We start from the raw sequence: 23,917 nt of genomic DNA, 5'->3' as shown, positions 1-23,917 counted from the left end.
CCTAACCACTCCCCTGCCAGCCTGATCAACACCTAACTGCCCTCCCCTGCCACCCCGGTCACCCCCAACTGCCCTCCCCTGCCAGCCTGGTCACCCCTAACTGCCCTGCCCTGCCAGCCTGGTTGCCTCTAACTGCCCTCCCCTGCCAGCCTGGTCACCCCTAAATGCCCTCCCCTGCAGGCCTGGTTGCCCCTAACTGCCCTCCCTGCAGGCCCAGTAACCCCTAACTGCCCTCACCTGCCAGCCCAGTGTCCCCCAACTGCCCTCCCCTGCCAGCCTGGTTGCCTCTAACTGCCCTCCCCTGCCAGCCATCTTGTGACCACATGGGGGCGGCAATCTTGTGTCAAAAGACAGAAAGCAAAGGTAGAGAAAGGAGGAAGGTGCATACAGTTTCTAAGATTTCTAAAATCAGCATTTCCCAGTTCCTAGCAATTCCTCATTTAATTCAAGAGTAACATTAAGACCAACTAATATAAAAACCCCAAAGGAAAAGCATTGTCTGCCCACAGGTGTCTACTGCAAACAGGCTCTCACTCTGCAGCCACAAGCTGGAGCCCCTGGTTTTCTCACTCAGCAATGCCTCATAATAAGTCAAAGTGCATTTTAACTGAAGGACTGTGATACCTCTACGTGGAAAAATTATCACAAGACACCAACTGTTTATTCAGCATCACTTACAGAAATATATTCACTCTGCCCCACCTAGAAATCCATGTCTTTATTTTAAAAGTGTGATGTTTAAGAAGTGCTGCCTCACAGATAGTTGGAATATTTTATCTGCTCCAAAGATGCTTATCTGCCAGAAGTACAATAAGTACACTTGATAGGTAGTCTCTCAACACATCCTAGATATTCTTCTCTGTTTGAATTGTTATTCATACAAATTAATCTATCTCAGCAATGTTCAACCTATTTCATCTCATGGCACACATAAAATAATTACTAAAATTCTGCAGCACACCCACAATATATATATATTTTACCTTTCTGGCAAAAAAAAAAAAAAAGTATAATTTTGATTTATTCACACCTATGGCTATTTTTGTGTTGGCTGTTGTCATGTTTTTATTTGACAATCTAAGGGAAAAGAGGTCAGTGCCCCTGACTAAATAGTCAGGTATTGCTTTTTTTAAAAATCCTTGCATCATACCAGTGTGCTGTGGCACACAGGTTGAAAATCACTGATCTAACCAATTTCCATCCTAAGAACACCTTCTAACCATCTTTAGCCCCTGGCAACTTTCAGTTTGCTTTCAAATCACACTCATTCCGCTTCCCTTTACCCATATTAGTGTCTAACTCTCTCCCCAAAATTCAGATATAGTCACCTTCTCTTCCAGGATAAACATTTACTGCTGATCAGTCACAGTTGCAACTGGAAACAAACAGCCCACTCAAACTAGGGTAAGGTGAGTCAAGTTTATTTATTTACAAAGGGTCTACACTCATGTGCAGCATAACAATGTTTTGGTCAATGATGGACCGAACATATGACAGTGGTCCCATAAGATTATAATGGAGCTGAAAAATTCCTTTCTCCAAGTGATGTTGTAGCCATGGTAACGCGGTAGTGCACTGCCTTTCTGTTTGGTGAAGGTATCAGTCTATGGATAGTAATACCTGGGCCCAGGTGAGCTTCCCACAGACTTCTTGCCTTTCTGAACCAAGGTTACAATTGAACACAATGCCCTTTAGCAATAACCATTAGGAACTTTGAAGGAAAAAAAAGATTTTATTTCTTTCAAACCCTGGACCCTACCAGGGGGCACACAGCAAGGTCACAGGTAAAGAGAGAGAGAGAGCAGGTGTATAGGACTGAGGGTTCTGCTTTTATTGGGGTTGAGGGTGGAGGCCTAGGGTTTCACAGGTCCCTCTTTTCTGGTGAATGGAGAACATACAAGTGAGCATTTAAAGTGTGGGAGTGGTAAAATGCAAGCAGCCCAAAAGGTCAATTATCAAGAGCAACCAAAAATCTCTTTAAAAAAAGGACCCTCAGTGAGGGGAGGGGCCTGGCTCTTAATCTAGTGTGAAGCTGGCAATGTGTTTATCTGAGACAGCTGGCTTTAAAGTGGATGCCCCTCGGAAATGGATGCCTTTGCAATCAAAGCTTAAGCCAAGCCCTGCATTGCCTGCCCCCGCCCCCACCCCCCCAAAAAAAGAAGGAAAAAAAAAAGCTAACTGTTCTGGCTTACACTAGGATTACTCATATGTTTGTGGTGATCCTGGCGTAAACAAACATACTGCGCTGCTAGTCCTATAAAAGTCTGTCTGGAGCACACAATTACAGCAGTAGGCTCTCATCTAGGATTGTGCAAATGAACTCTATGATGTTCACACAACAATCACTCAGGTCGCATTTCTCGGAACACATCCTGGAGGTTAAGTGGCACGTGACTGTAACTACAGGTGTGCAAGAGGGACTTGGGAAACCACAGCGTGAACCCAGGGCTAACTGCAGCTGAACTGTCACTACCCCTGTGCCGAGGGGTCAGAGAGAGACCCTGCCAAAAGCAAAGGTGAGGGATCCACAGACCTAGTGTTTGTTCAGTGAGCTCCATACAGCAACTGAGAGGAAGCATGTACAACTTTCAATAGCAATTGGACAGAATAAGTGTGTGTCTTGTATGTAATAATAAAAAATGGTTTGGATTATCTATGTCTTTATTTTAATTTTTACTTCATTTTCTACTAAAGTACCAACCAGCGACAGACTGCAAATGAGAAAAATAAAGCGGCCCTTCACTGGCGGTAATGCAAGCGCTCTGCCTGGAAAAGGCTTCTGAGGAGGAGTTGCCTTCACTCGTGCAACAGGCAGCCCAGGGAGCCCCGTGGGAAGACAGCCCCTCCCCGCTCTCCCATCTCCTGTTGAAGTTCTCCGTTAGCTAAACCCTTTGACATCCACACAGGTCAGTTCTCTGGGACAAAGAGAAGGGTGGAGACAGAAGGGTGGAGAGTGGGTCCCCTTTTGTACAACCGGAAAAGCTCACGTCCCCAACATCGCCAATGCACCAAGTCCCATCATCACAGCCATGTTACTGTGGCCCTTCTCCCTGTGCCACTTGTCACTTTATTGCCTCTCAGCTCCAGATTCACCCTTCCACACATGCTCTGCCTAACGATCAGAGGTCTTGTAAGCAGCTCTCCTGTACAGCAAACACCCTGTTGAGCTTTCTCAGTAGAGGGCTCTGGGGACACTGCAGGAGGAAGGGGCTCTCCTGCTGTTCACAGCTGCTGCCTGGGGTCAGCGGTGCAACGGGGATGACTTCCGTCACACTCTGCCCCAGACACACACCCAGAGTATGTGGCCCGTTGGGAGCTCTCAGCTCCAGCCTAGCCTGGCATTAAAGATAGAACCCATTGCACCGGTCGCCGTGAGTACCGGTTTTAAAGTGCACATGGAATCAGCACATGGACATGCAGTTCTTAAAGGTGAGCCCAAAGCAACTTTGGTTACTTCCTCACCTGCTTGGGGCATGGGGACCGGGTAGGCCTTCACCCCTGGGTAAAGCTTGGCCGACACAATGACTGTTCTGACGCATACTCCGGGGGGGACCTAAGGTCTTACAATCACTAAAGAGAAACATAGTCTCAGGTCAATTATTGAAAGTTTCCAGTCCAGTATATAGATCAGTTCTTCCATCTTTATTCAAATGTAAGACTTCTGGGAAGGAATCTTTCTCTTTCATCCCTCTTCCTCCCCCTGTTTGTTAGCTGTGACCACGGGGCCCTCCAGGGTTGAGTGCTCGCAGGGAGGAGGTAACGGAGGCAGAGAAAAGCTCTTACATGGCCATTTTAGTCAAAATATGGCTTCATGCTGTCTGCACTGACAGGTACTTAAAGCAAACCCTTTCTCTTCACAGGGTATATAAATGTCTAATCACTCTATGTTGTACATCTGAATAATATAATATAATATTGTATGTCAACTGTAATTGTAAAATGTGTTAATTTTTAAAAAGCTGATCCTTTCCCTCACTGACAGCTGTAGGATTCCTCAGAGGGGTTCCTCCCCAGTGGCGTATTCTAGCTCTCCACGGACCCCGCCCGGCTCAGTCCTTGGTTTCCCAGAAGCCTTCTCGGTGCTCACCTTCTCTGTCCTCAAGATGTATCCCTCTCACATGTGATTTTGAATTGTTCCTGCCCAGCGCTCTCACCCCCCAAGTGGCTTACACTAGGCCAAAAGAATATTCATGTAGCCTTTGTCCCAAGAAATCTAGGACTGAAGGTCAAGCCAAAGGCAGCAACAACGCTCCTCATTCACCTTCCAAAGCTACCTGCCAGCATCCCCTCAGCCTCTCTAGACTTTTCTGGAAGAGAGTCAGACACCATTCCACTGTGTCCATCCTAACTCCAGTGCGGCCCCTACTGAGCGCCCTGCAGGCCCACTGGTGCGCACCACAAAATCAAAATGAGACAGGTTTTATGAACTTGCTCAGCTTTTTGAGGGAGGGCAGCATTTCTGATTTCAATGCTCCCTGAGAGACTCCCCTATAATTTGTAATTTTACGTCTCTATTTTTCATTCCCATAACCCTTGGTCAGACATCTCTTTGGTGCGCACAAGCATGATCATAAATTATCCACATAATTTATGTTAGTTTACTGGGGTTTTACCACAGACTGCTCCATACAGTTGTGGGGGTAAGATGCACAATCACTTAAATAGGAATTCAACTATTATGTTCAACAATAATGTTTAAAACTTGCAAGCCCTACCCATTGAAATCATTCTTTAGCAATCTTGCTGTGTACATTCAAACTAGAGGATGTTGAGATTTTTATGTCACCAGTAGTCACCATTTTAATTATATGCAAAAACCAGATAACAAATAACATTTCTGATCCAACTTTGCTTATGCTAAATAGCTGTAATGACATATCAGGGGGAGTATCCTATATAATAAAATGGTAAGTGTCCTAATATGCTAAGTGTCTGGTCATCTGTTCAACCAAAGGTTAATATGCTAATGATATGCTAAGGCTGCTCAATTGCTCGCTATGATGTACACTGACCACCAGGGGGCAGACATTCCAACCAGTAGGTTAGCTTGCTGCTGGGGTCTGGCTGATCGGTTACTGATCAAGACGGGCCAGACATGCACTGACCACCAGGGGGCAGCTCCTGCATTGAGCGTCTGCCCCCTGGTGGTCAGTACACTCCCACAGGGGGAGCGCTGCTCAGCCAGAAGCTGGGCTGGCAAGCGCAGCAGGATTGGCAGAAGCCTCTCCTGCCTCCCTGGCAGTGTGAAGGATGTCTGACTGAAGGCTTAGGGAGCAGGCCTAAGCTGTCAATCAGACATCCCCAGAGGCCTCTCAGACTGCGAGAGGGCGCAGGCTGGGCTGAGGGACCCCCTCCTCCCCCCAGTGCACAAATTTCATGCACTGGGCCTCTAGTAAATAAATAATTTTTAAATTTTCTTTTTGCCAGTGTTTGCTGATAGTTTTATAGCTTTGCATGTGAAGAATTTTAAACAGAAAGATCAAAGTCCATTAAAAAGGAGGTTTGGGGGTTTTTGGTGGTTTTTTTTACTTGTTTTCTTAAAATTTAGACCATCCTTTGGAAACCACAGGATGTATAAAAATACATGTAGCACTCACAACAGGCTGAGACAGAAAGTACAAAGATGAGTACAACTTGTATGAACAATACTGTTGGTAAGACTGGTTATGTGGGTCAGTATAATTAAAATGGTCAAGGTGACATGGAATTACTCTGAAAGAAGCCATGAGAATTCCTAAAAGAAGAAGCAGTTTCCTGAACTGGCTGTGTCAGAACCATCTGGAACAATAATTCCCCCAAGTAAACTAGACACAAGCCTGTCTGTACCAGGGTGGCCACTAGTCTGCACAATGTCCATTCTTTGCTGCTTCTCAGTAGCAGAACCCTGATTTTATTGGTGCAGTGTATCCAAATAAAAGCAACATTTCCCAGCTTCTTTTGAAAATTTATATGACCGTGTGACTCATTCTGGTTGGTGAATAGAGCTAGAAATGTATATTATTTCTGAGAACGCTCCTTTAAGAGGGGTGAAGCACTGGGTGTGAATTTTTTGTTTTTCTGCACAACCCTCCTGAACTACATAGAATTTGGACTCTACAGCTGGATCCCTCCAGCAAACATCTTAGAACATGAAGTAATCTTGAAGTCAGAAGCCCTAGATGAAAGATCGAAGGAGCCCGGGCTCGCAGTGTCTCCAGCCCTGCACTGTTTCTGCCACACTTCCTCTGTAGGAAGGAAAGTGAGCCTGACATGTTTAAGTGCCTGCTATTACACACCATCAAATCCCAAACACAGTGATCCTGGCATTTTCTTGGCCTTCCCAGATTCCAACAGATTCTCTTCACTTTCACACAACTATAACAACCTCAACAATGCCACCTGGTTGCTAGTGATTGTAACATGTCGCTTGGAAATGTTAAAATCTGGGGGAAATGCCTGTCTTAGAATGAATAGAGCAGGTATTTGGAGTTTTCGGTTTATCGTGTCGCCTTAGCTTCACTGAAATGTTACTAGTAACATCACTGATTATGGGACATGGAGAAGTTGGGGACCTCCAGTATAGGAAGTTGTCTGACCATGAAAGGATGCTTTGTGTATACTCAGCACAGGAAGGAAGCTAAGGGAAATGTGATCTAACACATTTGCCACCCACAGCTGGGGCAAGGCAGCATGTCAGTGAAACAGTAGCTATAGCAACATCAGTGTTAGGGAATTTATGTATTATTGGGTTAAGAATCTCTTGCACTGTAATGGAGCTTAACCAAACAAAGCACCTGGAAATTAGGATAGCCTACTGATAAATATCAAAGAAAGGCCCAAAGGAAGACAACTCCAATCAGAGGATGGAGGAGAGATAGGCCATCAGTAATTGGCCCTGTTAAAATACCTATGTTGACTATCCACACATAACGTACACTGGCAAAGGAAAGGAAATAATGTTCTAATAAAAGGGAATCTGAATAAATATTTGCATTAGAACAAGGAAATGGTTCTGGAAACTTCTAATGAGTTATTATTGATATTATGTATTTTCTACCAGGTAAAATGAAATACTAAATAGCCTATAGAAACCAGTTAAGGTAGATTGAATCCTTTTGTTCTCCTTCTCCCCCTGTACTAGAATTATGCACCTATGCTCTTTGCCACATGACTTTGCACCTCTTTTTACAGCAGCCCAGCCTAGCAGACCCCCAGCCTGAAGCTGAGCTGAGCCACCCAGCAATAGCCCAGGCTAGATCAGCTGACCTCCAATCCACAAACCCATGAGCATGGGAATAGCCTGGTGTGAATCTCCAATTCTGCAGGTAGTAAGGGGTCTTCTTTGTTATGAATGTGTGTCTTCTCCCTGGTCCATATGTTGAACTCTAACCCCAAAGGCGATGGTATTCGGGGGAGGCTTCGGGAAGTGCTTAGGTCATTAGGTGGCGCCCTCAGGAGTAGGACTGGTGCTCTGACAAAAAGGTTCTAGAGAGATCCCTTGCCCCTTCCACCACATGAGGATACATTGAAAAGGCACCATCTATGAATCGGAAAACAGGCTCTCACCAGACACCAAATGTGCTGGTGCCTTGATCTTGAACTTCCACCCTTCACAGCTGTGAAAAATGAATATCTGTTGTTTATAAGCTACTCAGTCTGGTATTTTTGTATAGCAGCCTGAACAGACTAAGACAGGATATGATACAATACTCAAAAAATGCCAGCGATTTCTGGGCATTTTTAAAAATTTAACAATACAAAACTAAAAGTATGTAACCCAATATATCATGCACTGGAGTCATTTTTAGTTTGTCATAGCATCATTAAAGTCTAAAGATTAGAGAATGTTCAACTGAATGCTTCAGTATATATGTTGACTGATAGGGTTATACTTTGTCAAATAGGTATCTTGGATAATATAAATTTAATCATGGCTATCCATTTCCTACCTATTGGAGACAACACACATAGTCTTCAATAAGTAGCAATTTTGTTTTTGCTTTTTGTCCCTTCATGCTGTATTGTCTGTGTTCAACTCATAGTTGAGGAAAATGGCCAGAAGGTCAACACATGGAGAAGATAACATGAAGCACCCAAACAGTCCATATATGCAATGATCTATTGTTTTAATATCATGTTGTAAATAGTTTCTTAACCCAGACATACAATCTGTGCTTTGAAAAGGTAAGATTATTTCCTAAAATTTTGTAAACAGATGACATGATAAAAATAGATTCTATGCCTACTGCCTTGAATGAAGAGTTACTAACTTTATCATTTTTATTTGCTGAATGTCCCTGAAAGAAACACGTCACCAACTTCCTATTTACCTATCCCCCTCATAATACCCAGTATATGAAAGTTACTCAAAAAAGATACATACGAAAATTCATAATGAATGACACAATACATGGTTTCAAAGGTGTTTACTATTTGGTCAAACAATATTTTTAATTGTCAGTCATAAAGTGAAATGTATATTCACATGCATGTTAAACACCCGTCAGACCTGCATTATTGCTATGAGACACCATTTTATACTCTGTGGGAAAATGCAATTCCTGAGGTCATTATTGGCTTTTATAAATCATTTTCTTCACCGTTAGATCATCTTTCCTTAAGTGACTTGGGAGTGTGAATTGGGGGCAGGATGTCAATTTCAGACCAACTTTCTGTGCCTACTAAATGAGAAAACAGGCTCTATCTTTTATAAAAGGTAGAAAAATAACCATGATGTGCAGAATTTTTTTCCAACATATACCATAGAGGAAAAATGTAGAATGAACACAAAAAAGGGCTTTTCTGAATGATCTCAATCCCATAAGGAACGTATGTTTTCCAGATAATCAGTCCTCAACATACAGCAGTCCAGCTGTTGTTTTGCATTTATTTAAAACATCCTTTGCTAAATAATTGTGTTCATCTTTAAAAGAAAATTACTTAAAATTACATTCAATTTTTTTTTTTCTGAAAACCAACATAAAGCAAGGACATTATACATGAAAACTGAGCCATCAGTTACCAGCTTTGCAGACTCTTTTTGTTTGGTGCATCCACAACCTAAGTCATACAAAGCAATTCCTACTTTTTGTGAAATCTGGTAGAGCTTACACTTAGAGATAAGTATCAGAGACGGTCTAAATTTACTAAGGCTAGCAAAGCTTTATTGATTTCATAATTTATATTGGATGGTTTTCAAAACAGTCCTATGAATGCCTAACTAAAGTATGACACAACAAAAGCTGTGAGCAATACTTCATTCCTGGGCTCAGGAAGGCCTGGGAATCCTTTGTGTCTGTGTTGTGTACGTTTTGATAGCCTTCACATTTTTATGTACTTGCTCGTGAAAGTACTAGAACAAATCAATTTAAAAGAACACCACACTGAAACCTCTTGAATTCTTGATCCTACCCAGAGGTTTAAAAGCTTCTACCACCTAGCTTGGATTCTCCTCTGGGTTTTTGGTGTCTAAGTGACTATACACTGCATGTTTCTTGCTTTGTGATGATTTTCTAATATGTATGATACATGAAAAAGTATTTCCCAAAGATCTTGCATTCAAGGCTTTTCAGACTGGAACTATAATCTTTTGAAACATTTTTAATAACAAATAATAGCCTATTTCCCAGATCTGAAAGCAATAGCTAGTTTTCTTGACCTACAGTTGAAAAAAAATTATCTTTTAACTAAAGAGGATCAGCTTAAAATCCCTCTGGAGATGTTTTTATTTGTTAAATGCCTTCATTACAACACCATCTTTCATCTCCTGCTACCCCAATTCAATTTCTCCTGCATACAGAGTAATGAGCAGGATGGCTGTGAACCCCGTTAACATTCCAGCGTTCTGAATCATGAAGAAGGTGAAGTCAATCTTTCTGCCAGTTACCTTTTCTCTCAGCATGTCGTTCATCTCTGGAAACTAGAAGAGAGATATATTGTTAGATAACTGTCGCCATCTTGTGGTAAAACATCAACTAGTCATTTATAGACTTCTGAAATAACCATTTATTTCAGATGTTTTGGTGTTTTAGGAATATCTAGCTCTATTAAATATCAAAAAATAAATAAAAGTACTAAAATAGTGTTCCTCAGTGAGTTAATTAGTTAACCAGTGAAATGGGATTTACCTCATTTAATTCTCTCTGTCTCTCTCTCTCTGTCTCTCTCTCTCTCTCTCTCTCTCTCTCTCTCTCTCTCTGTCTCTCTCTCTCTCTCTCTCTCTCTCCTCTCCCTCCCTCTTCTCTCTCTCTCTCTTTCTCTAGCCCATCACAGCATTCTTTCAGGGCCTCAAACACATGGAGCCTCTTTCCTCCCTCAAATCTTCACATCTGCTAAAATTTTTACTGAGCTTTTCCACCTCCAGTTTTCCAATGAGCTAAATCCTTCAGGTTTCAACTTAAACCATACTTTCTTAGAAAGGCTTCTCTTAGCCCCTTCTAACTTACATTAGGTTCCTTTACTTTCATCTCTCAGATATATTGCTTTATCTTTTATTTCACATATTTTTATGTGTAATTACTTAGTCATGTGTGTGGTTTTTGTTTCTTTATTGAACTTTAGCTTCTCCTCTTTGTAAACAGGAAGCCCCATGAGTGAGGGGACGGTGCCGCTTGTTCACACCAGCATGCCCAGTGGCCTATCAATTTCCAGGCCTGGTGGCTGAATAAATCATTTTTTAGTAATCACTATACATTTAAACCCTGTTCTTTTCAATTTGTGTATTTTTGCTTGCTCTGCCCCTCACAAAATTACAAGGTTTTTAAGTAAATTATGCACTGCTCTAGGATTGAAGACTATAACAGTCTCATTACAGTGAAAGCAATTAAACCCCCAAGTTCTGTACTTAAGATCTACTCTTTCTCAGCAGGTAACTTCTACTGAAAAGGCTCCATGTGGAGATCAGCAAATGCCACTCCTAAAAACATATTCCGAAATGCTTGCTGTGTGTGCAGTGGTGCATTGTACCAGCATCAGCATCCAAGAGGTCCCCTCAGTCAGTCATGTGCCTGATTTAAGAAAATCGGTACGAAGATAAAATGGGTGAAACCATTCTGAAAAGAATGAAACTGCTGCAAGTATATACAGCATCATTTATCAGTATTATTTCTGCAAATTAACCACTCTAATAGAGTCTGTTCTTATATCAGAGAAAGGAGAAGTGATGACCTAGCATCAATAGAACAGGAAACACTAATTCTGTGAAGAAAACTGTAAATGCAGTGATGGCTCTAAAGGATGTAATCCTTGCTCTTATAAGGGCTGAACAGCACAACCAACAGGGCTCAGCAATGATCATTTGGAGCTAAGAATGCAGATGAAGGAACTTAAATTATTAAATTATGCCTGTAATTTAAAACATTCAGTTCCAAATGCAAAGGAAATACGCCTTGATTTGCATACACTTAGCACCTCTTCATTTTCTAAAAAGCTATACATGATGCATATGAAAATGCACAGGACTATTTATATTCTCTCTCTTACACACACACACACACACACACACACACACTAAATAAATAAATAAATAAATAAATAAATAAATAAATACACAAGACACAGCCATAGGTATAAATATAGATATAAGTATAGACTGACCCAAGTACATATTGTCTACTTTTAATTTACCAGTTTCAGTTTCCCCCAAAAGTCTCTCACTGTTTAGAACTTTGAAATAACAAAATTCTATTTACAAAACAAGTTAGTCCTCTTCCAATGTGAGATCCTCACAACAGAGAAGGAAAAAACCCTAAGGGACATACACTAATAGAATACAAGGTTCATCCACCCCAAGACAAAACCTTGGGAAAATATCTCTACTTCAGCAAGAATAATTCATTTCCTCTTCTATCAATAAGATCATAACTTAACGAATCACCCTGCCAACATGGCTCAGTGATTACACATCGACCTAGGAACCGGAAGGTCACAGTTTGATTTCCGGTCAAGGGCACATGCCCGGGTTGCAGGCTCGATCCCGGGTGTGGGGTGTGCAAGAGGCAGCCAATCAATGATTCTCTCATCACTGATGTTTCTATCTCCTTCTCCCTCTCTCTTCCTCTCTGAAATCAATAAAAATATATTTTTAAAAAAGAATCAATGAGAATACCTTTCAAATTACTATTCAAAGAGTTATCTGCTAAACCAGGAATGTCTTAAATTACAACAAAAAGAGTTTCTTTTCATCCTTAGTCAAATTGTAACCCAGATGTTTATTCATAAATTTTAAACTAAAACAAGATAAAAATTTAAAATTTCTTACCATGTCTGCCAGAGAAATATACAGGAACATGCCTCCAGCAAGTGCGAATATAATATTTGGAGCAAAGTTGTTGCCCACCAAAATGCCAAAAGCTAACCCAACATAACAGGAACACGCCGAAAGGAAATTGAATAGCAAGGCTTGTCGAGTGCTCATTCCTGCATTGAGTAGGATCACAAAGTCCCCTAGAAGAAGAAGAAAATATCAAGAGTTTTTTTTCAATTTGGGATGAGATAAAAGATAATGTCTAACAAGGGCTTCTTTACTTTGATGCCATCAGCAGGGCTTTTAAGTGTGTCACCTGAAATGTCTCATTCCACTGAAAAACCAAGAAGCAACTGACTTTCCCAGCCTGAGCAGAGCCCTTACCCAGCTCGTGAGGAAACTCCTCGCACAGGATTGCTATAGAGGTGCTGAGTCCCTGGAGAAGAGACAAGGTGCAGGAAGCCCCAATCGCCAGGCCATCGATGAAATTGTGGAGGGCGTCACTGAGCGTTATCATCCAGGCGATTGTCCCTATCTCTGACAGTTTGGGCCCCTTCAAGCAGGTGCATGAGCTTGACTCCTTTTTATCATCCTGTAAAACGGCAGAAAAATCAATCAGCAGAAAAAAAAAAACATTTCTTGAAAGTGTAAGAAATATAGAGAAGTAGGAGATATGTTATGTCTTGAGGGAGACAAAAGGTTACAACAGAAAGTCTTTCATAGCGGATGGGAACCCCTCATCATTTGTAACAGAGAAAAGAAAACTTATGGTAGGGAAAAGGGAAATGAGTAGATTGGCAGGCCTTGAACAAGCCACTTAAAAGACATTTTATTTTACTTTCCCCTTAAAATAATCCTTTGATTTACATGAACAAATTCCTACCACTGCCTTCCTGAAATGTAACAGTTATTAATCTATGAATTTGATTTATTCACATACTTTGAAAAAAAATTTTAAAGGCTAAATTTAAAGTCTTTTGCATGTCACTATTTAAGTGTGAAATCCATGTTTAAAGCATGATGGCATCAAAGAATGTTTACTCTAGTCACTCCTGCACCACTATGGGACTGTGAGCAAGTGATCTGGGCCTCAGGTTCTTCAGCTGTAAAGGGAGGAGAATGTATTAGATGATTCATTTATTTTTCCATGACTTATTAAATTTCCACCGTCTTCTAGGTGCCATGCTGGGTGTCTAGGCTATAATAACTTGGTCCTACCAGCTCTAATTTCAACGATTCCCTTAACAAATTTCACAAAGTGTGATTGGAACAAGCTTGCCTTTATACTAACACTTCTTTCCATTTTGAAACAATTATAAAAATAGAAAATCTTACAATGAACCCGTTTTAAGAATTTAAATTTTCATGAAATTTACAAAATGTATAAAATCAAATGTCAAATGCCAACTAAAGCATTTTCCTGAAATTGTGGTGGGGGGAAAAGATAATGTCATGCAAAATCATTTTTAAGTAGGGAAGCAATTTACAATTAACTCGAGAACATTTTATTCCTAATTCTCCGCCCCTCAACTCTACTTCAGCAGCTAATCAACATATTTATTGAACATCTGCAATTTGGAAAACAGTGTGCTGGATGTTACAGGAAATGCCTGGAAGCATAAAATTCAGCTTCTATCTTCAACAAGTGTATTTACCTTGGAGAAACACGACTGTAAAGTACCTGACTGACTCTTTTTAAAAGGTGCACTATATATCCAGCTGAGAGAGACTTCCTTCAGAGCAATCATCTGAGAGTTTTTACATTTACTCCAACATCACTTCATTACGCAAAACACTTTGGGGACTGAGCTTTCAGAATTGACTTTAGATCTTGCAATACATCTTTTCACTGTTTCCTTAGTGGCAAATATTCACCTTTGGGGGATGATTTTTGTTCGTAGACACAGCCAAAGTCATCTGGAGCCTATAAATTATTACATTTATATGGAAGGAGGGAGGATTGTTAGTACTAGTAATAGTAGAGGCAGTAGTAGCAGCCTTCATAACAGCATTGGAAATAGCCATAGCAAAGCCCTATAGTTTTTTATTATGTGCCAGGTACTGTTCTAAGCACCTAGATAGTTAATTCCTTTAGGACAAGTCTATGAATTAAGCACAACTGTTATCATCATTTTATAGCTGAGGAAACTAAAGCACAGAAAGGTTAGTTAACTTACCCAAGAATACAAAGAAAGGAAGTGGGATTTTTTTAATTTTATTTTTTTAGTAACCATTTCACTACTCCAAAGGCCTGGTGGCAGAGGGGCGGGGACTTCTTGTTTGGAACAGGATCTGGAGGCAGTTCCCCAGGAAAACACCCCCTCCTTTCAAACACCTCTTCTAAACACTTGAAGCAGTGTTGGGGTAAGTGTTCACTCTCCTTTGGTTTTAATAGGCAAAATCTCCTCAGCATAAAAATATTTCATCTGGTCTTAAAATATATTTTTGTTACTTTATAGTGTTAAAAGACAAACTGAAGCAAATTAAAAATGTTAAAAAGAGTTTTTTTGAGCAAATATCGATTCAAATAGGCCCCGTCAAACAGGAAGTGGTGAGGAGCGCTCCACTGACAGGAGCTCAGGGAGACACCATTATAGAGACGAGGTAAAGCCAAATTGTTGATTGGCTGTAGCTTCCACCCAGCTGGCTGTTTGTGACTGATTGCCCTTGGGTCTCTATTTTGTACCTTTCAGGCATTTACAGGCTTAGATTTGAGTTTGCTTCCATGGGCCACCATAGCATTAGAGCCACCTCAGTCAATGGCCTCCTGGTTTAATTAATTTAACCATTGATGTATCTTAAACGCACAAAAATATACACAATTATGATTTAGTACATGGCTAGGAATAAATGCGGGAAGCATTTACTGCCAACAGAAAAACAAAGGCGGTCATGGGAAAAACCATAGAGGAAGAGACCTTGGCTTTGCAAAAACTTACTGCCAAGATACGCATACTAAGATCAGTTGTTTTAATCTTCCAGCTTGGTTTACCTAATCAAATATTTATGATTTTTAAATTTTTATTTCTTTTCTTTTTTTATTTTTCAATTACAGTTTTAAGTGTCTTTATTTACCTATAATGACTTAGGGAAGAGACTACAAGACCAAGTCTTGAATGCCTGATATTACATAATATATACAAACTCTGTGTTCAAACTCCTTTAATTCTGAAAAAGAAATTAAATTAATATATTAGACATGATAATTTTACCTCTAAGTACAGTTATTATTGAATCTATTTATTATACTCCCTTTTAGCTCTATAAGCTCAGGTCTCCAATGGCACTGTTAGGTAGGTTAACAGCTATACATTTTTAATAGCTTTGGAATAAACAAAAGTAGGCAAACATTCACACAAAAAAAGTCTTTTTTAATTTGCCTATAACTGAGCAGAGAGAACACTAAATTCAAGTCCTTCTAATTAAGTTAGTGACTATTCTTCTCTTTCTCTTTCTTTTTTATTTCTGTTTGCTGTTGTTATTGTTTGCTTGCTTGCTTCTTTGTTTAACTTGTACACTAAATGTAAAGCTATGTTCATCCTCAGCCATGATGAGACAACTCAATCTAGTGAAAAAAAAGACAGAGGTCTGAAATCCAGAACTGAATTCTAGCTTGGTTCTGAAGAGAATTACTGTGTAATCATCAGCAAAGTTCTTAACATCTCTCACCTTAATTATTAATGGAAATGAAAGTCAAGGCAAATTATAGAATAATCAAAATGGGGAGGGAAAGAATATCATGGACTGAAATTATAAAAGTAGAGGAGAGACTGAGTAGAAACTCAACATAAATATGGAGGAAGAAGCAAAAAGTAAAAGCAAGAAAAACTACAAAGTAATCAAAATGAAGAAAACAAGTGGGCTTACTGCAGAACAGTTAAAGTTGAAGCAAGGAGGAGGAAGATCTAAAAGAGAAAGAGCAGCATGAGGTGGAAGGAGGAAGCAGAAGAGAAATGGAAGGAGGAGAAAGATAGAAAGGATGAAGAAAAGGAGAATAAAAAATAAGGAGGTAGAGAAGAATAAGGAGGGAGAGAAAGATGAGGAAAGAAAAAGAAAGCACGTGGCTATCCTTCAGTAGAATATAGTTTATAAAAATATGGCTTATACCTGCAATGAAATAGTATGCAGAGTAATAGAGATGGTGAATAACTATGTATTTCCACATGTAGAGATGTCCAAAACATACTGCCAAGGTAAAATAACATTATAAAACAGCATGTCTATTGGGTACCTTTTCTGTAAAAATAATAATTATTATCCTATATAATAAAACCTTAATATGCAAATCGACCAAACAGTGGAATAACTGGTCACTATGATGCACACTGACCACCAGGGGGCAGATGCTCAATGCAGGAGCTGCCCCCTGGTGGTCAATGGGCTCCCACAGGGGGAGCGCTGCTCAGCCAGAAGCTGGGCTCATGGACTGTGAGAGGGCACAGGCTGGGCTGAGGGACCTCTTGCCCCCAGTGCATGAATGTTGTGCACTGGGCCTCTAGTAATTTTATAATGGTCTCAGGGAAAATATATTTGGAATGAAGCATACAAAAATGCTAAGCATGGTTCTCCCTGGGAGATAGTACTATGAATAATCCTTGTTTGTGTGTGGTTTTATATTTTATGGGTGTCCTGGATTTTTTTTGCACTTATTATATATTGTTTTAATACTCAGAACACAAAACATTAAAGCCATGGGGTAAGAATCTGCAAGAGGAAAAATGAATTTGTGATGACTCAGGAGTTATTATCAGCAACAAACAAGGTAAAGCTGGAGAAGCAGGCTGCCTGTGGGCTTGATCTGAATTGAAAAGAGGATGTATTATGTAACTTTTTGTAGGGTTAATGGTTGCAAGTTCAGCACGATCACAATCAGACCTCATCTGCATTGGGGGAGGCAAGATGAGTCATTATTAATGAAAATGTTTTTATGGTTTATTGTCTGTAAGTTTTATCAGTAAGAAGATAAAAGCAAACAAACATTACAGGTAAATATTAAATTCCCAATTCCATATTCCATGCTGAAAGAATTTTGCCGAGTAAGAGCTCTGAAAAAAAAAAAAAGAGAAAAACAAGCCAAAAATGAAAGTAGCACCCACCAAAAAACGCAATGAAGATAGCAAAAGGAAGTATAAATGACAACAAAAGATGAAAGTTATATGCAAAAAAAACCCCATAAGATTTATGCCTGTGAAGGATAACCTAATGAAACATAAGTACAAATAACATAATATCATAAGAATCTGCTAATAAAGATAGATTGGTGAGATTTAATTTAAGGAAAGGAGCACTGAATACAAGATAGCTCAGTGATTAAAGGGTATGGAAGTGCCTTGGTATCAAATGGGTGTGAGTTTGAGTATTGGCTCTGCTACTTAATACTGCTGTGTCTTTCCGAAAGTTACTTGGGTTCTAGCTAATGTACTAAGATAAGAAAAGGCAATAAAAGGTATATACACATTGAGAAGGAAAAAATATAATTGCCTTTGTTGACAAAGATTACCTATGTAGAAAGTGCAAAAGAATTGACAAAGATGATCTTGGAACTAATAAGCAATTATAGCAAGGTTGTAGAATGCAAAATATACAAAAGTCAATTGCTTTCCTATATCCCAACAATTAACAAGTGGAATTTGAAAATACTGTTTATATTAGCTCCCCCCAAAAACAAAATACGTAAGTGTAAATCCAACAAAATATGTACAAAATCTATATAAGGAAAAGCATAAAACTATGATAAAAGAAAAACTAAATAAATGGAGAGATATTCCATTCTTATGGATTGGAAGACTCAATATTGTCAGCATGTCAGTTCTTCCCAATTTGATCTATAATTCAGTGAAATCTCAATCAAAACCCTAGCAAGTTATTTTGTGGATATTTTGTGATTCTAAAGTGTCTATAGAAAGACAAAAAATCTAGAATAGCCAACACAACATTGAGGGGAAGGAACAAAGTTGGAGAATTGACACTATCTGATGTCAACTTACTATACAGCAACAGTAATCAAGACAGTGTAGTATTGGAGAAAGAATAGACAAACAGATCAATAGAACCCAGTACAGATCACAGAAATAGACTCATATAGATATGGTTAACTGATCTTTGACAAAGAAACAAAGGCAATAGAAAAAATAGTCTTTTCAACAACCAGTGCTATAACTAGTGGACAGCTACACATACACACACACACACACACACAATCTAGACACAAACCTCCACCCGAAAAATTAATTCAAAATGGATCATAGACCTAGAAGCAATGCAAAACCAAAAAACTCTTGGATGATAACACAGGAGCAAACCTAGATGACCTTGGGTATGGCTACAACTTTTTAGATACAATGCCAAAGGCACAATCCATGAAATAAATAATTGATAACCTGGACTTCATTAAAATTAAAAACTTCTGCTTTGTAAATACGGTGTCAATAGAATGAGAAGACAAGGCACAGACTGAGAGAAAATATTTTCAAAATGCACATCTGATAAAGGACTGTTAAAGAAAATATACTAAAAGCTCATAAAGCTAAACAATAAGAAAACAAACAGCCTGGTTTAAAAATGGGCCAAAGACATTAACAGGCACCCCACCAAAGATAATCAGAGGGCAAATAAACATAAGAAAATATTCTCCACATTATATGTCATCAGGGAAATGCAAATTAAACATGATAACACAATATACCAAAATCGGGAACAATGACAACATCAAATATTGGTGAGGATGTAGAGCAAGAGGAACTCTTATTCACTGCTGGTAGAAATGCAAAATGGTACAGTCACTTTGGAAGGCAGTTTGGCAATTTCTTACAAAACTAAATGTACTCTTGCCATATGACTCAACAATTGTGCTCTTTGATGTTTAGTCAACGAAGTTGAAAATTTTTATGCTCATAGATGTTGCAGTAGCTTTATTCTTGTTTGCCAAAACTTGGAAGCAACCAAGATGCCCTTCAGGAGGTAAGTGGGTAAATAAATTGTGGTATATCCATGTAATGGAATATTATTAATACCCCCCCCCCAAAAGAGCTATCAAGCCATGAAAATGCATGGAGGAATTTTAAATGCATATTACTAAGTGAAAGAAACTAATTGGAAAAGGCAACAAACAGTGATTCCAACCACAGGACATTCTGAAAAAGGCAAAACTATGGAGACAGTACAAAGAACACTGGTTGCCAAGGCTTAGGGGAGGAAAGTGGATGGGTAGGTAGAGCACAGAGAATTTTTAGAGTAGTGAAAATACTCTATATTATACTATAATGATGTACACATATCATTACAAATTTGTCCAAAGCCACCCAATTTTCAACACGGAGTGAACTATCAACTATGGACTTGGGGTAATTACAATGTGTCACTGTAGGCTTATCAATTATAACAAATGTACTGACCTGGTAGGGGACATTGATAATGGGGGAGGCTATACCTGTGTGAGAGCAGAGGTACATGAGAAATCTTTCTTCTCAACTTTGCTATGAACCTAAAACTGCTCTTCAAAAAATTAAAGTTCTTAAAAAAAAGTTGCTTGGAATCTGACTTCAGGTTCCTTATCTGTAGAGTGGTGAAAATAAGACTACCAACTTCATAGAATTGCTCTGACGATTAAATGAGATGTTTATAAACCGCTAAGAGCTCCATGAATAATTATGTATCATATAGCTCATTTAATCTAACAGAGTGCAGATGAACACAGGATTATTATAAGGAAGAAAAACAAAACAAAACTGCCTAAGAGAAAAATGTGCAAAGCAAAACATTTCTCATGTATGATCCTTGAATATATTTAAGAGCATACTGATCAAGATTATTGGAGAAAAAATGGAGAAAATTAAATCTACAGCAAAAAAAAGAGAGCTTTAGGAAAATAAGAGGGTGCAAAGACTTGTTAAAAAGAAAAAGACAATTTTTAACTAGGTCTCTTGATCTTGAGTATAAATCTATTCTTAAAGAAAGCTATTGATTTTCAACTACTGAAGTTCAAGGTGTGTGAAAGAGTCAAGCAATTAATTAGCCAGCAAGTAAAAAGTATGAAATCTGAGTTAATAGGGTTATATGAATTATATAGCTGACTGGGTATAGGAAGAATAAAAATCGTAAAGATGTTAAGTAATATCGTGCATCCTCAGCACTTCACAGTTTACAAAGCACTTCCACATGTTAGCGTCTTCATTTTCTTCTGAATTTTACAATATATTCCTAGTAAAACAGAACAGATACTGGTGTTCTAATTTTAGAGATGAGAAAGATGACAATCCTAGAATATAAATGATTTGCTCAAAGTCACACAGAAGGTGTTGGGATTAGGCTACTCCATTATTGACTGAGCACCTATGTTACAGCAGGCAGGAACTGTGGGAAGATCTGAGGACAGAAATATAAATAAAGGAATATCTTGTTGGAATTCGCAGTCCAGAAAGGAACATCCAGGACTCAGATGTCAAGCCTGTGAGAAGCAGCTTTCATCTGCCCTTCCAGCGTGACTCCCCTCCTCCCGCCCTGCTCTCAGTCCTGAGACCATCCGGAATGGGCCACCGCTACAGGCTCCTTGTCCTCTGGTTTCCATTTGAGATTGACCACGGGGGAGGCCTAGCGGGAGTTCAGCCATAGAAAGGAGGGAGAAATCATGGTATGTATTCTCCTGATGCCCCTTTGTATGGTCACCTCAGCTGTCCATGACCCTCAATTGAAGGCCACGGCTCTTCTCAAGATAATTTCCTTCCCAGTTTCTAGTAAATGCTCCTTCTGTTCCACCCTTTGGGTCCAGGCATGGTCACTAATTTTCCATTACTGGTCCCTGGTTTATGCATTACCCCTGGGTCCTCTAACACCCCACTCACACCCATAAATAAGCCTTCCTGAAATTATTCTAATTTAAGAGTCTCATCTGTTCCCCATCAGGATGCTCACAGATATAATCATTGGTGTGGAAATGGCCATAAGGAATAGATTCCTCCCACCTCCCCCCCAAAAATGGTATTTAATTGAGTTTTTCATGGACTCAAAGTAGAGAGAAATAGGAAATTGATTACCCATAGGGAGGCTGAATTTTTCAGTGAAGCTCCGAATTTTAAAGGGCTCTGCAAGGTCTAGGCTACATCACAAGCTTTTCTCCTCTTGGTCTTTATGGCCCAGCAGGCCCAGTAGAAGTGGAAGGATCTGTGGCTGAAAGGAGTATTCTTGCAAACCTCAAACAGAGACTCACAGCGCAGGTCCCTCGCACATTCGGCTAAAGCCATGTTCTCTTTTGCTATTACTGGTAACTGATATATTTTTAGAAAGCGGTCCCTCGCTTGTTTCTGGGACCTTGTAGAGACTTCCCTTGTGTCCATGAGACATGAAGTGGCCATGAGATCATGTTCAACACACACTAGAGGGTATCGGATCCAGCAAGCCATAAACCAACCGTTCACATCCGCATTCCATTATTAAATTGTGTATACAAGATGAGGGCCACACCAGTCTTAAAGACACAAATTGCAATGGCAGGTGATTCAGACTCTCATGATATCTAAACTTAAGGCTTGACCTCTGGCCCTGAAAACAACAAGGCTTCGTGAGGGTTCCCTACAGCCATTTATCTGTGGGTGGATCTGGAACTGTGCCAGCACCCGCCAGCTACACAATCTCACTCAAGCTGAACTTAAAATATATTGATAAAGAGAAAGCCATTAACAGGAAAATAATAACTTCCAGTCACCTTGAAAATTGTTTCATTTCCCTCCATCCTTTCTGTGGATTATAAGCAAATTGTTTTGTTCTTTAGGAGTTGAAATAATTGCCTTTCATTTTCAGTTTAGGAGCATTATCATTTTACTGCCTTGATAAAAAAAAATAATAATAATTTAGGAGAAATTTGAAGGGTTTCAAGAAGTATGCTACTATTCCATCAATGGAATTTAAAGTACATACTAATTAAGCATTTGTAGTCATCTCAATGGACTATTTATATCACTCCAAAAGATTGCCTATTGTCGCTTCAGATGAGGATAGCATTAATGTTTGGTACATTTGGGAAGTAAGGTATCATTTCTTATGAGAAGCCTGCATAATGTTCTCCCCAACCCATACAACTCTCATTGTTAATGAAGTCTTAAAGGGAGTCAGGAGGCACAGAAAATTGGTTGAGTTTTTAAGGTAAATTACAGAAATTTTTGGCTAGGCTCCTGGAAAGTAGTGTTGTCCCCAAATACAGGAATATCTACCTTGCTCAGCATGAAGGCTTCCAGAATGATTCAGCCAAGGAAACAGGAGTAGGACAGGGTATGAAAGGGACCCAGGCAGCAGCTGCCTGTTGTGTACTTACCATTTGACAAGAACTGTAGAAGCTCCCACCCAATGCACTACAAACAATTGGTTAACTAGCCTTGCAAGAGATAAGGGAGGGAGTGCTCTCTGGTTGGCAGAGAAGATCTAGAAATGCAAATCTCTTAGGGAAAGAAACCTGGGAAAAGTGCTAAAAGCAAGGAATGATAGATGACAAGAGGGACGAGATAAAGTGTTAACTGCAGTCATGGTGACAGAACAGGCATTTAGGATCATAGTGGGATGTTAAGAAATAGGCAGTCTGCCAGCAGAGAAGAAAATGAACAGCAGAGAGTTAGAAATTAAAAAGCTCTTCTCTTTAAGAGGGCACTCTGGTCTATATTTTAATGATTGAGAAAAACAGAGGCCATCTCTACTTTGTATGTGGAGGGCTGGGGTGGACGTTCATAGGGGATAAGGGCACCAGGACCTCACTGCCTCTTAAAGATGTCACTGTGATGCTCTGGAGACTTGATGACCAGCTTGAGGAAAGAAGTTCTATAGTGAGGAACTGAGTGTCAGAGATATAAGGTACTCTCATTGAGAAAAGAGCAGTAATAATTATAGTATTAGGAATACAACTTGTTAGTTGTACAAGTCATTCAATCTTCATAAGAACCCAATATGGTTATTATTTCCATTTTACAGATGAGGGAACTGAGGTAGAAAGAGTTTCAGTAAGTTGCCAAAAGTCATACCTCTAGAAAACAGCATAAACAGGATTTGAACCTGTATGCAAAAAAATTATGCCTGTGATCTCTAGAAGATGTGGAATTTAATTTTCTTCCTTCTCACTCCTGTTCACCCAGTGTCTAGCATTGCAGACCCTCTGAAGATTTGGTGTCTGAATAAATGAATGTATAGTAGGAGTAAAAGTACATTTTTCTCTCATGACAGGTTCACAGATTATTGCCATGTGAAGCATCTATTCTAATCTTTTCGAAGAGCATTTACACGCAATATAAAAGGGGGGAGCCTAGAAAGGTGATCATTAATTCCAAATCGGTTGCTCTACATTAAAAACACCCCAAAAGTACTGAAGTGTTTTTGTTGTTCTTTGTTTTCTTGACAATTCTTTGTGACTAAAAGTTGTGGAGCCAAAGCAAAAGTTCCTGGAACACAAGAAAAATTTTTTTTAATTTCAGCCCAGAGCTTAACATTAGTAGGTGGTTCAATAAAAAACAAAACAAAAAACGTATAATGAGTAATAAGATAAGGAGCTTTTTTTGTTGAACTGAATGGAAAAATGGAAAGCCAAAACAGCATGTTAGTCAACAGACCTCAGGGTGCATCCACCCCAGTAACCACTAGAGAGAGAAGATTGTTGTCAGCAGCCATCTTGCATCTAACTTTATGAGGCTGACACATTTTTCAGAAGATTGTTGGAGG

General features: G+C 39.5%; 1 protein-coding gene across 1 annotated transcript in view; it reads right to left on the bottom strand.

The window, feature by feature from the left end:
• Nucleotides 1–8,390: 8,390 nt before the first annotated feature.
• Nucleotides 8,391–23,917, bottom strand: part of SLC39A8 (solute carrier family 39 member 8) — a 72,670-nt gene continuing 57,143 nt past the window's right edge. Inside the window, exons 7-9 of the mRNA XM_081082504.1 lie at nucleotides 12,608–12,815; nucleotides 12,239–12,423; nucleotides 8,391–9,898 (exon numbers count right to left, since the gene is read on the bottom strand). Coding sequence (XP_080938630.1) covers nucleotides 9,749–9,898; nucleotides 12,239–12,423; nucleotides 12,608–12,815 — 543 coding nt within the window. The 3' untranslated portion in view covers nucleotides 8,391–9,748. The remainder of the gene's footprint in view (nucleotides 9,899–12,238; nucleotides 12,424–12,607; nucleotides 12,816–23,917) is intronic.

Source organism: Myotis nattereri (assembly GCF_964212035.1).
Source record: "Myotis nattereri genome assembly, chromosome: 1".
NCBI lineage: Eukaryota > Metazoa > Chordata > Mammalia > Chiroptera > Vespertilionidae > Myotis > Myotis nattereri.
Note: the sequence above shows the minus strand (reverse complement) of the source record. Positions and strands in the feature narration are given on the sequence as shown.